General features: G+C 38.5%; 2 protein-coding genes and 1 pseudogene across 2 annotated transcripts; 2 read left to right on the top strand and 1 right to left on the bottom strand.

The window, feature by feature from the left end:
- The first annotated feature begins 738 nt into the window (after positions 1-738).
- On the top strand, positions 739-5517 carry LOC106312199 (putative phospholipid-transporting ATPase 11). Its single transcript, XM_013749617.1, has 9 exons — positions 739-1814; positions 2050-2948; positions 3027-3137; positions 3216-3492; positions 3577-3665; positions 3737-4055; positions 4142-4366; positions 4448-4639; positions 4723-5517. Exons 1-9 carry the CDS (start codon positions 957-959, stop codon positions 5371-5373), a joined length of 3621 nt encoding a protein of 1206 aa, XP_013605071.1. The 5' UTR covers positions 739-956; the 3' UTR covers positions 5374-5517.
- A 1103-nt stretch (positions 5518-6620) lies between these two features.
- On the top strand, positions 6621-8306 carry LOC106310124. The gene is made up of 4 exons (XM_013747332.1): positions 6621-7014; positions 7344-7506; positions 7607-7673; positions 7810-8306. The coding sequence occupies exons 1-4, from the start codon at positions 6911-6913 to the stop codon at positions 8268-8270; spliced, it is 795 nt and encodes a 264-aa protein (XP_013602786.1). The 5' UTR covers positions 6621-6910; the 3' UTR covers positions 8271-8306.
- Positions 8307-8632: 326 nt separating this feature from the next.
- LOC106311415 lies at positions 8633-10175 on the bottom strand (annotated as a pseudogene).
- Between the last annotated feature and the right edge of the window lie 2696 nt (positions 10176-12871).

A 12871-nucleotide genomic window follows, 5' to 3' on the forward strand; every position in this document is an offset into this window, starting at 1 on the left:
TGATATGGATTATTTTTTGCTACCAAACTATAATATTCTCAAATCAATTGGTCCGCAATACTGAACTGGCAACAAACTATGAGGTGGAAATTAAATTTCACATGTATTCGTTGCCAAGACCCAAGAGTGTGTCAGAAGATATACTAATCAGGAAATCGAGGACAGATCATCTTTTGGATCGGGGATCACTTGAAATTAAGTACTTTAGTTTTATAATAACATATAGTATTAATATTAATATAACCCTTACATTAGAGAATCAATCAATTCAAAAACATCATTTATTTACTAATCACTATCCAATAAATAAATACTTTTCCTCCCTTTTCTTCGCTTTTTCCTAGAAATTTTCAGAGGAATTAATAAAAGTAAACCATATACGACTTCGTCTACGCCTCATTCCCATTCGTTCTTACATCAATTCTTCTCCTCTTTTGACATCATCTTTAATTATTTATGGCATCATAATTTTGTTACTTATTCTTCTAGAACATAAAGGGACAAAAACTACAGACTGAATACTTTTCATTTCCGACAAATATGGATTGTTACAAATTTGATTTTTATTATGTCCATCGAAATTTAAAAAAACCAGATATTTAGCGATCTCTTGCGTCTTCGTCAAATGATTTTTCTTTCGACATCCCACGAAAATCATACGATTGATTCCATGACAGAGAAATAATTTAATACTCCGTCAAAAATACGTATGTTTGAAAGTCGTCGTCAAAGTTGGCTTTTTCATAAAATAACGAAGAAACACTCGTTCTTCTTCCTTGCCCAAATTGCTAAATCAAATACTATAATTACTCACAAAATTATTCATTTTCATAGTTCCAAAATACATAAAAAAAATCTTACATTCTTTCATTCTTTTCCCTCAACAATTCACCCAAAACATTAACCGGTCATCACCATTTTCAAGATTCACATATATTTTTCTTTCAGACAGAGACATGCCGGGAGGTAGACAAGGCGGTCGGAGAAGAAGCAGGTTACGCCTAAGCAACATCTACGCCTTCAAATGTCGCAAATCAAGTTTCCAAGAAGACCACTCGCAGATAGGAGGACCCGGCTTCTCCCGAGTCGTCTACTGCAACGAACCCAACTCTCCGGCGTCGGAACGCCGCAACTACGCCGGAAACTACGTCCGGTCAACGAAATACACTCCGGCTTCGTTCATACCCAAATCTCTCTTCGAGCAGTTTCGCCGCGTCGCCAACTTCTACTTCCTCGTCACCGGAATCTTGTCGCTGACTCCGCTCTCTCCTTACAGCGCCGTCAGCGCTCTGTTACCTCTCGGCTTCGTCATCCTCGTGAGCATGGTCAAAGAAGGGATCGAGGACTGGGGAAGAAAACGACAGGACATAGAGGTGAACAACAGGAGAGTGAAGGTTCACGACGGGAACGGAAATTTCCGGCAGGAGGAGTGGAGGGAGCTTAAGGTCGGAGATATAGTGAGAGTTGAGAAAGACGAGTTTTTTCCGGCGGATCTTTTGCTTCTTTCGTCGAGCTACGAAGACTCGATTTGCTACGTGGAGACGATGAATTTAGATGGAGAGACGAATCTGAAAGTGAAGCAAGGTTTGGAAGCGACGTCGTCGGCTTTGCACGAAGACTCAGACTTCAAAGAGTTGAAAGCCGTCGTGAGATGCGAAGATCCTAATGCGGATCTATACACGTTCGTCGGAACTTTGCATTTGGAAGAACAGAGACATCCTTTGTCGATTCAACAGCTTTTGCTTCGTGACTCGAAGCTTAGAAACACGGAGTACGTGTACGGAGCTGTTGTATTCACTGGACACGACACAAAGGTACAAATCTAAACACAAACTGCATCAGAAACTGATTTGTTAAAAGTCGTTAGCTCAATTAGAAAGGACACTGACCATTATGTCAGAGGTTCTCAATACGAGTTAACCATTGGGACGGAACTAATATTACATATTGTGGTTTCATGTCTACAGTTATTATGGGCTTTGGCTCCAAACCTCCGGATATTTTAATATAAAAAGAAAACTGATTTTGTAATGTTTTGTTGATTAATAGGTGATTCAAAATTCAACTGATCCACCATCGAAGAGAAGCAGAATCGAGAGGAAGATGGACAAGATCATCTACATGATGTTCTTCGTAGTGTTTCTGATGTCTTTCATCGGCTCCATCGTCTTTGGAATCGAGACAAGAGAGGATAGAGCGAGAGCTGGAGGAAGAACAGAGAGATGGTACTTAAAACCAGACGATGCAGACATCTTCTTCGATCCCGAAAAAGCTCCACTGGCTGCGATTTTACATTTCTTCACCGCGGTTATGCTCTACAGCTACTTCATTCCGATTTCTCTCTACGTATCCATCGAAATCGTCAAAGTTCTTCAGAGCGTTTTCATCAACAACGACATTCTCATGTACTACGAGGAGACCGATAAACCCGCGCACGCGAGAACGTCAAATCTCAACGAAGAGCTTGGAATGGTCGACACGATCCTATCCGATAAGACCGGGACGCTGACGTGCAACTCCATGGAGTTCATCAAGTGTTCCATCGCTGGGACGGCGTACGGGCGCGGTATAACCGAAGTTGAAAGATCCATGGCTATGAGAAGCGGCGGCGCGGCTTTGGTTGGCGATGATTTGGACGTTGTGGTGGACAAGTCTGGTCCTAAGATCAAAGGGTTTAACTTCCAGGACGAGAGAGTCATGAAAGGTAACTGGGTTAAGCAGCGAGAAGCTGCTGTCTTGCAAAAGTTTTTCAGGTTGTTAGCCGTGTGTCACACGGCTATACCTGAAACTGATGAAGCCACAGGAGCCGTCTCTTACGAGGCTGAGTCTCCTGATGAAGCTGCGTTTGTCGTCGCGGCTAGAGAGCTCGGGTTCGAGTTCTTTAGCCGCACGCAAAACGGGATCTCGTTCCGTGAGTTGGACCTTGCAACAGGGCAGAAAGTTGAAAGGTTCGGTTCTGTTTATGAAACTGTACTTCTTCGCTATGTCTTGGGGTTAAAAACTAACATTACTCTGTTTTGCTACAGGGTGTATCGGTTACTAAACGTTCTTGAGTTCAACAGCGCGAGGAAGAGAATGTCAGTGATCGTGCGGGACGAAGATGGGAAGCTTCTGTTACTGTCAAAAGGAGCTGACAAGTAAGTTTTACATTTTTGAGGCTTTCTTGTTGATCTATATATATCAAACTAATCTTGTTTTTGTTGTTGTGTGTGTAGTGTGATGTTTGAAAGACTTGCTAAAAACGGACGTAAATTCGAAGAGAAAACAAGAGAGCATGTGAATGAATATGCAGATGCAGGGCTAAGGACATTGATACTTGCATACCGTGAAGTTGATGAGAATGAGTACATTGAGTTCAGCAAGAACTTCAATGAAGCTAAGAACTCAGTAACAACGGATCGCGAGAGCTTGATCGATGAAATCACTGATCAGATGGAACGTGATTTGATCCTCCTTGGTGCTACCGCTGTTGAGGACAAGCTTCAAAATGGGGTATAGCTCTTTATAACATTCATATTCTTAGTAGATATATATATTTTTTTAATATGTAATGTCTAATTTTGATTGTGTGTTTAGGTTCCTGAATGTATAGACAAGCTTGCGCAAGCAGGAATCAAGATTTGGGTTCTAACTGGAGACAAGATGGAGACAGCAATCAATATAGGGTAATGAACTTGTGTTTTTGCTCTCATGTCTGAATCCTAATTTCTGACATTCTTTGTCGAAATCTATACAGGTTTGCTTGTAGTTTACTAAGACAAGAGATGAAGCAGATCATCATAAACCTCGAGACACCACATATAAAAGCATTGGAGAAAGCTGGAGAGAAAGATGCGATTGAACAGGCATCTAGAGAAAGCGTCGTGAAGCAAATGGAGGAAGGGAAAGCTCTCATCACAGGATCAAGCGGCTCTCATGAGGCGTTTGCCTTGATCATTGACGGGAAGTCGCTAACGTACGCTCTTGAAGATGATTTCAAGAAACAGTTTCTTGACTTAGCCACAGGGTGTGCCTCTGTTATTTGCTGCAGATCATCACCTAAACAAAAGGCATTGGTAATGATCTCTTTCTCCGTGGATATGGGAGGTTTTAGCATGACGGTTTCGGTTTAGTTAATGGATTTTTTTTTTTGTTATGTTAGGTTACGAGGTTGGTCAAAAGTGGAACTGGGAAGACAACATTAGGTATTGGAGATGGAGCAAATGATGTTGGAATGCTTCAAGAAGCAGACATCGGTATCGGAATCAGCGGCGTTGAGGGAATGCAAGCTGTTATGTCTAGCGATATAGCCATTGCTCAGTTCAGATACTTAGAGCGTCTCTTGCTAGTCCATGGTCACTGGTGTTACAGCAGAATCTCATCCATGGTACATATTATTTCTTTAAATAAACTCTATACATACATCCTCACATTTTTCTCTAACTAGGTTTTGTTTTTGCTCTTGCAGATATGTTACTTCTTCTACAAGAATATAACTTTTGGTGTGACTGTCTTCTTATACGAAGCCTACACATCTTTCTCTGCTCAACCAGCATATAACGACTGGTTTCTATCTCTTTTCAACGTCTTCTTCTCTTCTCTTCCCGTCATTGCTCTCGGAGTTTTCGATCAAGACGTCTCATCTCGCTTCTGTTACAAGGTAGGTCTACATTACGCCGATAAATCCTAATAAAACCCTAGATTCCTCTGAATAGCCCATTAAGCTTTGTCTTTCTTTTGCAGTTCCCATTGTTATACCAAGAAGGAGTTCAGAATCTACTCTTCAGCTGGAAAAGAATCATTGGATGGATGTTCAATGGACTAATCACAGCGCTCGCCATTTTCTTCATCTGCAAGGAATCTCAAGAACACCAACTCTACAACCCTAACGGCAAAACCGCCGGTCGGGAGATCCTCGGAGGGACAATTTACACTTGCATTGTCTGGGTGGTCAATCTCCAGATGGTTCTAGCCATAAGCTACTTCACTTGGGTCCAACACATTGTAATATGGGGCTCAATTGCTTTATGGTACATCTTCCTCATGGTCTATGGAGCCATGGGTCCTAGCTTCTCCACAGATGCTTACAAAGTCTTCCTTGAAACCCTAGCTCCAGCTCCATCTTACTGGCTAACAACTCTCTTCGTGATGATCTTTGCTTTGATCCCTTACTTCGTCTTCAAGTCGATTCAGATGAGATTCTTCCCTGGTTACCATCAAATGATTCAGTGGATAAGGTACGAGGGTCATTCTAATGATCCTGAGTTTGTGGAAATGGTTAGGCAGAGATCGATTAGGCCTACCACGGTTGGTTTCACTGCCAGAAGAGCTGCTAGTGTACGACGGTCCGGTAGGTTTCATGATCAGCTTAAAAAGAATTTCATTGCTTTCTGAAGAGAAGAGAGATAGAAATGTCTCATTGTTTGTGAAATGTGAATATATTTTTTGTATATACAGCTATCATCATACAGACAAACCTTACAACTTGTTTTTTTTTTTGGTCAACTTGATTGATATATAAAGATGATAGAAAACTTACAAAAGAACCAAACCCACCACAAGAGACTAGAATACACAATCTCAAGTAGTAACATCTATACACCCAGCTTCCACGAAGCACTATACCAAAAAGCACTAACAGCCCAAGTAAGGCCACCCATTTACATCAAAAAATCAGCACAAAAGCACATTACTTAGCCCAAACACAACATGACAAAAAGCAACTAAATAGAGGCAACAACCATCTCATAATCCAACAAAACATTTAACTGAAACAACATAAGACTGTCGCATACTTTAATGAACGAGATAGGCACCTCTATTTGCTTTGTGCCCTTTTAGCAAATAGAGGTGTCTATCTCATTGCTTAGAATATGGTTGACATGTTACCAAGCTTTTTAAAATAAATTTTAGCTATATTAGGTGGTAAGAAGGCCTAGTTCTACAACAGCCCATTTCTAAACCCACTGAGAACCCATATGAATTAGATACCAAACCGAACCAAGAGACTGAAACCCAGTAATATGCCTTAAGGGTAATAAGTTTGGAAGATGAACAAAGAAGGAAAGAGTCAACTCCATTGTAGCTTTCAAGAGAGAGAGAACCAAAGTTGAATGATTGAACGACACCGAGTTTTGTTGAAAACGGGATGTATGTTTAGCTTTCTTTGCCCTGAGCAAAAGGGTACGTAAGTGTACTTTCTTTGCGGATGACTTTTGAAGAAAGGAATATGTCTGAATCAGCCTGAACCTAAGAAGCATCTCTTTTTGTTAAGACATGAGCTAAAAGATTTTCTTAAGTTTAGTCTGGATTCAAACAACTTCGTTTGATATTTATTTGTTTTTTTTTTGTGTGTGTGTACATCTCTATTTTGAAGTTTAAAACGGTAGAATAACTTTGAGGTTATTCTTTGGGTTAACTTGAGCAAAACATGTTTTATTAGTGAGGCAAAGTACACGCACGCGTTCTTCCACTTTGGTCCTCTCTCTTTTTGGGTCTATATTCGCTTCAACTATTTATTCCAAAAGCTGTTACAAATTTGAATGAAAGGGACTTTTAATTATTTTCAGATACAGAAAGCCATCTTTTTTTTTCTTTCTTTTTGAACAGAAAGCCATCTCAATTCTCAAAGTTTAATCCTAGCTTACTTAACAAGAAAAAGAACAATTAATTTTCTCATTAAAGAAACGAATTTTTCTTCTTCAACATTGAATATTTTATTTAAATAAAGCAGGTAACCGTGAACAAAAGAATCAAACAAAGAAAAGCAGAGAGAGAAGTGAGACTTGTGTTCTTGGCTTTTACCGATCATTCAGACCAATCCCTCGCTTTTGGCATCTTCGTCTTTCGTTTCTCATATTTATCTGGCGAGTTCTACAATCAATTCCTTGCTGCAATCACCCCAGAGAGAGAGAGAGAGAGAGAGAGAGAGATGTATAATCAGTTGGCAGTTTCTTCTTCTTCTTCATCTACTTCTTCTTCGTACTATGAATCTTTGAAGCTTTTGGAAGCTGATGTTCAACACGCTAATACTTTGTAAGTCCCTTTCTGGGTTTTGTCTCCTCTCTCCTAAAGTTTAAGACTTTACTCTTTTGTTATCGTTTACAGCTTTAATTAGTTGAGCTACAAAAGTAGGTGAATATTAAGGTATTTTTAGGAAACTCTGATGAGGTTTAGTTTGATTTTAGAAGATTGTATGTAGCATTCTCAAATGAAAATCTTCTGAAAGTGGTCTGCTTGATATTCTAACTTAAACAAATTTACTAGCTTTTTAGGCTCAGGGGTTGCTAAATTAGGGTCTCTAATGTATGTTTGCGTTCATGTTTGTGTTCGTTGATGAGAACTTGAGCTTTTATCCTTTTCAGGGCAGAAGCAATTCCAACGGGGAAGAACAATGCGCGGCTTCAGATGAAACTAGTTCAGAGCAACTTTGCTTCTTTACTACTCTTCTTGTTTCGGTGGATTGATCTTTCTTGCTCATGTCTGCTTCCTCGCTACTTCAACCTCTTTCATGTTCTTGTCTACAAGGTTAGTTTCTTAAACTCCTATTCCATCTCAAAAAGATGTCTTCCTTTGATTGAAATTTCTCATTTTGTTGCCATTTGTTTTGTCATATTTGCTTGTACAGGTTAATTCTGATGGACAACCTAAGCTTACCGCGCTCGGTAGGAAAGCAACTATCAGTGAGTTCTATGGTAAGCAAACCCATAACCATTGCTTGAACATGTTATGTTGTTAAATGTTTTTAGCCATTTTCTTCAAAAGGTTTCTCATTTTCAGTTACTTAGTAGATGTGCTGGATGTTTGATATGAGTCTTGTGTCTTTTGAAGGTGTGATACTGCCATCACTTCAGCTATTACATAGCAACTTAGACGAGCTGGATACTTCAGACATTGGTTTTGACCTTAAAAGACTCAGCAACAAGATAACAAAAGCAGCTCACAGTCACAGTAGTAGATTCATCAATGCAGGGTTAGAGCGTGAGGAAGAATGTGGAATCTGTTTAGAAACTTGCACTCAAATGGTGTTGCCCAATTGCTGCCACTCAATGTGCATCAAATGCTACCGCAATTGGAACTTGAAGTCTCAGTCATGCCCGTTTTGTCGAGGCAGCATAAAGAGAGTGAACTCAGAGGATTTGTGGGTGCTTGCTGGTGATAATGACGTGGTGGATACAAGGACGGCTTCAAGGGAAGACTTGTTCAGATTCTACCTCTACATCAATAGCCTTCCCAAGGACTACCCTGAAGCTCTCTTCTTGGTTTACTACGAGTACTCAAACCTGATTTAGAGAATCTGTACAAACAAAAACTATGTACAGATTTTTTGTATTGTATAGAATGTAAAACTGTGTTGCCAAAAGCTTCTCAGCTTTTACATGCTTTATCTATAACTGTGAAATGGTACCATAAGAAGCTTGAATCAAAGACAATCAGCCACAAAACTCTCTAATCAGGGTGATTGCAATAACAACTGAAGAATCTTTAACAAAAACGTAGTATACAAGTACATATGCTCATCTCCAAAAACAGGTTATCAGCAAACAAAGGTATAGAGAAACATTGTATCATCATATATAAGTAGATTGAAGTAAGTAGGCAGAGTAACTTAAACCAGTATAGTTTAGATGCAGCAACAGAGGTTTCTTTTTTTTCAGTCTCCTCGTCTTCTCTTTCCATAGTCTGCATCTCTTGACCTGGACCTGTGACCATCTTCTGCCATTCTCGATCTAGTTCGAGATTTCGAAGAAGATTGTCGTCCTCTATCTTCAGAATCACGGTCTCTATGCTGCTTATACTCACGGTGACTATCTGTCTCTTCACGGTGACTCTTGTGCCTACTTCTATCACCACTGCTCTCAGACCAGTCACGTTCTGTGGTTGCTCGTGATGGCTTATTATCTTCCTTCTCTTGGTTTTCATCTTCATATCCACCATTTTCAGAACCACCCCTTCACCACCACCAATAGCTTCGTTCCACATCGCTCCTGCTTGAACTCCATTCATCCCTGGGAGTAATCCCAACCATTCCCATTGCATTTACACCAGGATAAGAATGAGGCATCCCACCAGGGTAAGCAAGAACTGGATAAGAATGAGGAAACCCTCCATAACCACCGCCTCGACCCATGAATGAAGGATCAAACCCACCAGCAGCTCCCATCATACCCTGTGGATGCATCATACCACCAAACGATGGACCATACTGTCCAGCACCGGAACCGTTAGCCATGTTGTTTATCCCTCTACCTCTCATTGCACCACCCCAATGACCTCCACGGCTTCCCATTCCTTGGCCACCACCCCCACGCGCAAATCCACCCCTCCCGTAGTTTCTTCCACCGTCTCCTCCATTTTGAGTATTCATGTTGTTGTTGTTAACCCTTCCCATTCCCTCGTTCAAAGGCCTTCTGTTTTGAATTTGGTTCTGTCCTTGGTTCCTCCCAGTGAAGTTAGCTCCCATCTGCTTCATCGTTTCAGGAGAAGCAAAGGCTACAACACATGCTTTACCGTTGAAAACAAACCCATTCATTCCTTCTTTGCAAGCGGCTGCAGCAGCTGAATCGTAAAACTCAACCTGACAATACCCTTTGGATTTGCCGCTAACCCTCTCGTCGAAAAACTTGATCTCTTTGACTCTTCCGTACTTAGAAAGAACGCTCTCAATCTCTGCATCCGTCGTCCACCAATGCAAGTCTCCTACGAAAAGCATAGTGTTCCCATTGTCCACAAACAAACGGCGGCTGCGTGGGGCTTCTGTTCACCACAGGGTTTGGATTCACATTCATCTGGCTAACAGGAATCTGCTTAGCTCCTTGAGGCGGCTCAGGAACATTAACAGCATTCCCTGAATAAGCATGAGTGTTTAACACAATAGATGTTGATCCTTGTGGAACAACTTTATTGGCTTGGACATCACTATGCCCCTCCTCATACTTCCTTTCAACCGCACCTCCAGATACAGGTGCCATTCTAGGTTCAGCAACATTACTACTCTGAACATGAAGGCTTCCTCCACTGACTTGAGCTGGTGCCTGAGGCTGATGATGAGCTTGGAAAAAACCCTCACCAACATTAACATCGCTATAGAGATCATCGTAGTCATCATCATCATCTCCCATCAGCTCTTCATCCGCAAGAGCAGGAATGGTTCCGCTTCCTTGATGTATTAGCTTCTGATTACCTTCTTCACTCATTGGATTCATAACTAAACTGGCCAGAAAATACAACAATCATTAAAAGAAAAATACATAAATTACATATACAATCCTCCTATAATACCTCTCTTACATGCCTTACAAAATTACAAGTCTGCCTGGTCAATTAGGACAAGACTCTTTACAAGTCATTGATGAAGAACATCAAAGCCCCTTTTGTCTTAATACTTTTGCATTAAACAGATAAGCCCGTTTACCGTCTATGTAAGTCATTCCAAGGTCCACATAGTATAATACTAATCACACAATCAATTAAATAAAAAATTCACAATTCCTACTATCATTTATGAGTTGTGTGAAACTGAAACATGAAAACTAGCAGATGGTCCATAAGAAAATCCAATATACGGATTTCACAATCATTACATGTTACACAACAGTTTCGGTATGTGTCAAAATAAAAGCATCGTTTCATATATAAGCTCTTAGTAACAACAACAAAAGATTCAACGGTCCAAAAAAATTTAAAACTATAGTACATGGATGGTTTACTATATAAATTTACGAATTCATCAAATCAGTAATGGTCTGTGCGATCTTTTTTAGCAGCGTCAACCTTTCTACGTCAATTTAATGTCCGCAGAAAATCAGAAATCTTTCCGCAGTCCATAATAAATAGTACTAGGTTAGTAAATATATATATTAAATAATTAAAAGTTAGTAATTATTAAATATATAATTAAATTGGTGTGAACATATAAATCAATTTTATTAATCCAAAAAATATATTTTTTTTTATATTTGATAGGGTATGTTATTAAATTTAAATGATATTACATAGATAATATATTTTAGTATATTTTTAATATTAATGTCTATAAAATGATGATTTCTACTCATATAGTTTTTTGATCATTTGTATCTTTTATAGAAAAAAAATTAAATTACTGATAACAAAATTTTCATTGTGAGATTAATAGTTTTAGTAATTTATAATTTTAAAAAAAAAGTTGTCAATGATCGTTCAAAACTTTTATCAAAAAAATTGTTCAAAGTAAATTTTGAAACTAAAATATTGTATTTTATATGGTTTATAGTTTAATTTAAAATGATATATATATTAATCGTAATAATTAACTAAATTAGACTTTTTACTTATATAATTTTTGTAATCATTTGTATTTTGTCATAACAAAAAATTTAAACTATGGATCATAAAATTTGAATGTGAAACTTTTAACAGTTTTACTAATTTATAGCCGTTCGTAAAAATTCAAAATATAACATATACATAAAAATCTAAATTTTTATTATATGGTTATTGTGGTTGTTTAATTTATTTAATAGTTTAAAATTAAACAAATATGATAGAAGATACACTACTTTTTATCAAATTTTTATTATTCAAAATCATTAATTGACATATACTCTTTAGTCACATTAGGCAATTCCGTAAATTTTATTTAAGGAAATAATAAAGTACATTAATGATGAATTTATTGTTAGTTTAATAAAAAATTTATTAGATAATTAGATGGACCAACATATTTCTCTAATGATTTTAAAAATCATTCTAGTGATCATGTGACTACAAAAAGAAGTTGTAATGATTCTCAAATAATATACACGGGGGATTAATTGATTAACGGTCTACAAATAAACCCAATAAAGTAATAAGATCCATAAAATCCGTGTAATTATCTACTGACAAAAACGTTTCTATTACGTTCGGTAGATAAAATAAAACACCATAGTAATAGTACATCATTAATGAGACCGATAATATTTACGAAGTATCGAATATTTTGGTTAATGAGACCGATAATATTAAATGGTTAATTTTTTTTCCCGACAAATATATATGTAATAAGACTAGCATTGGTCCGCAGAAAGCATAGTTACGCTGACTCAGACGCATTAATAGTAATTTAATAATTACTTTCTGATTTTTATGTTACATGAATTTAAGAGCAGTCCCATTAAAGGTTTTAGACAGGTTCATTGACTCAGTTTCATAGGACCGGACCATTGAAAATAAAGATTTAATGGGTTAATTCTCGCGACCCGCCCTTTACGAGTGACCCCGTCCGATACGGGTTCACACCACGTGTCCCCAAGTTATTGGAGACGCGGCGTCGACGTCACGCGGTGGAAAGGGGAGAGAGATTCATTTCTCTCATTTGTATCGAAAATTCTAGGGTTTCTTCCTCGCGGCGATTTCGCGTGCGACGACGATCTCTCTCCCTTTTTCTCGACTTTTCTCCATCGATTCGACGAGTAATTGTCTCCTCCACTAACAGAGGTGGGTCTCGACTGGATTCTCGTTTAGATTGATGTCGTTTTGGCTTTCGAAATCGACTTTGGGGAAATCTCACTTTTTTTTTACGATTTAGGGTTCAAAATCGAGATGGGTTTTGATTTATTGTTGTATTACCTCGTCTAGGGGTTCGATTTATCGTTTTATGGTTCGATTCTCACGGATTGGAAATCAAAAAGGGTTTATCGAGTTAGGGTTCAAAATCAAATTTGGGGGTTTCGATTAGTGGGTTTAGATCTTGTACTGAGTTCGATTCACGGTTCGATTGATAATATATTTTGGGGGTTTCGATTAGTTTTGACTCAATCGATTCGCTTAATCATTTTCATTTCTCTGTTTCAGATGGATCCCTCAGATGAGAGAAGAGATACAAAGAGGAAGCAGGAGTACTTCGACCACCTGTACAACGTGGCCGATT

This window comes from Brassica oleracea, chromosome C8, assembly GCF_000695525.1.
Source record: "Brassica oleracea var. oleracea cultivar TO1000 chromosome C8, BOL, whole genome shotgun sequence".
NCBI classification, from domain to species: Eukaryota; Viridiplantae; Streptophyta; class Magnoliopsida; order Brassicales; family Brassicaceae; genus Brassica; species Brassica oleracea.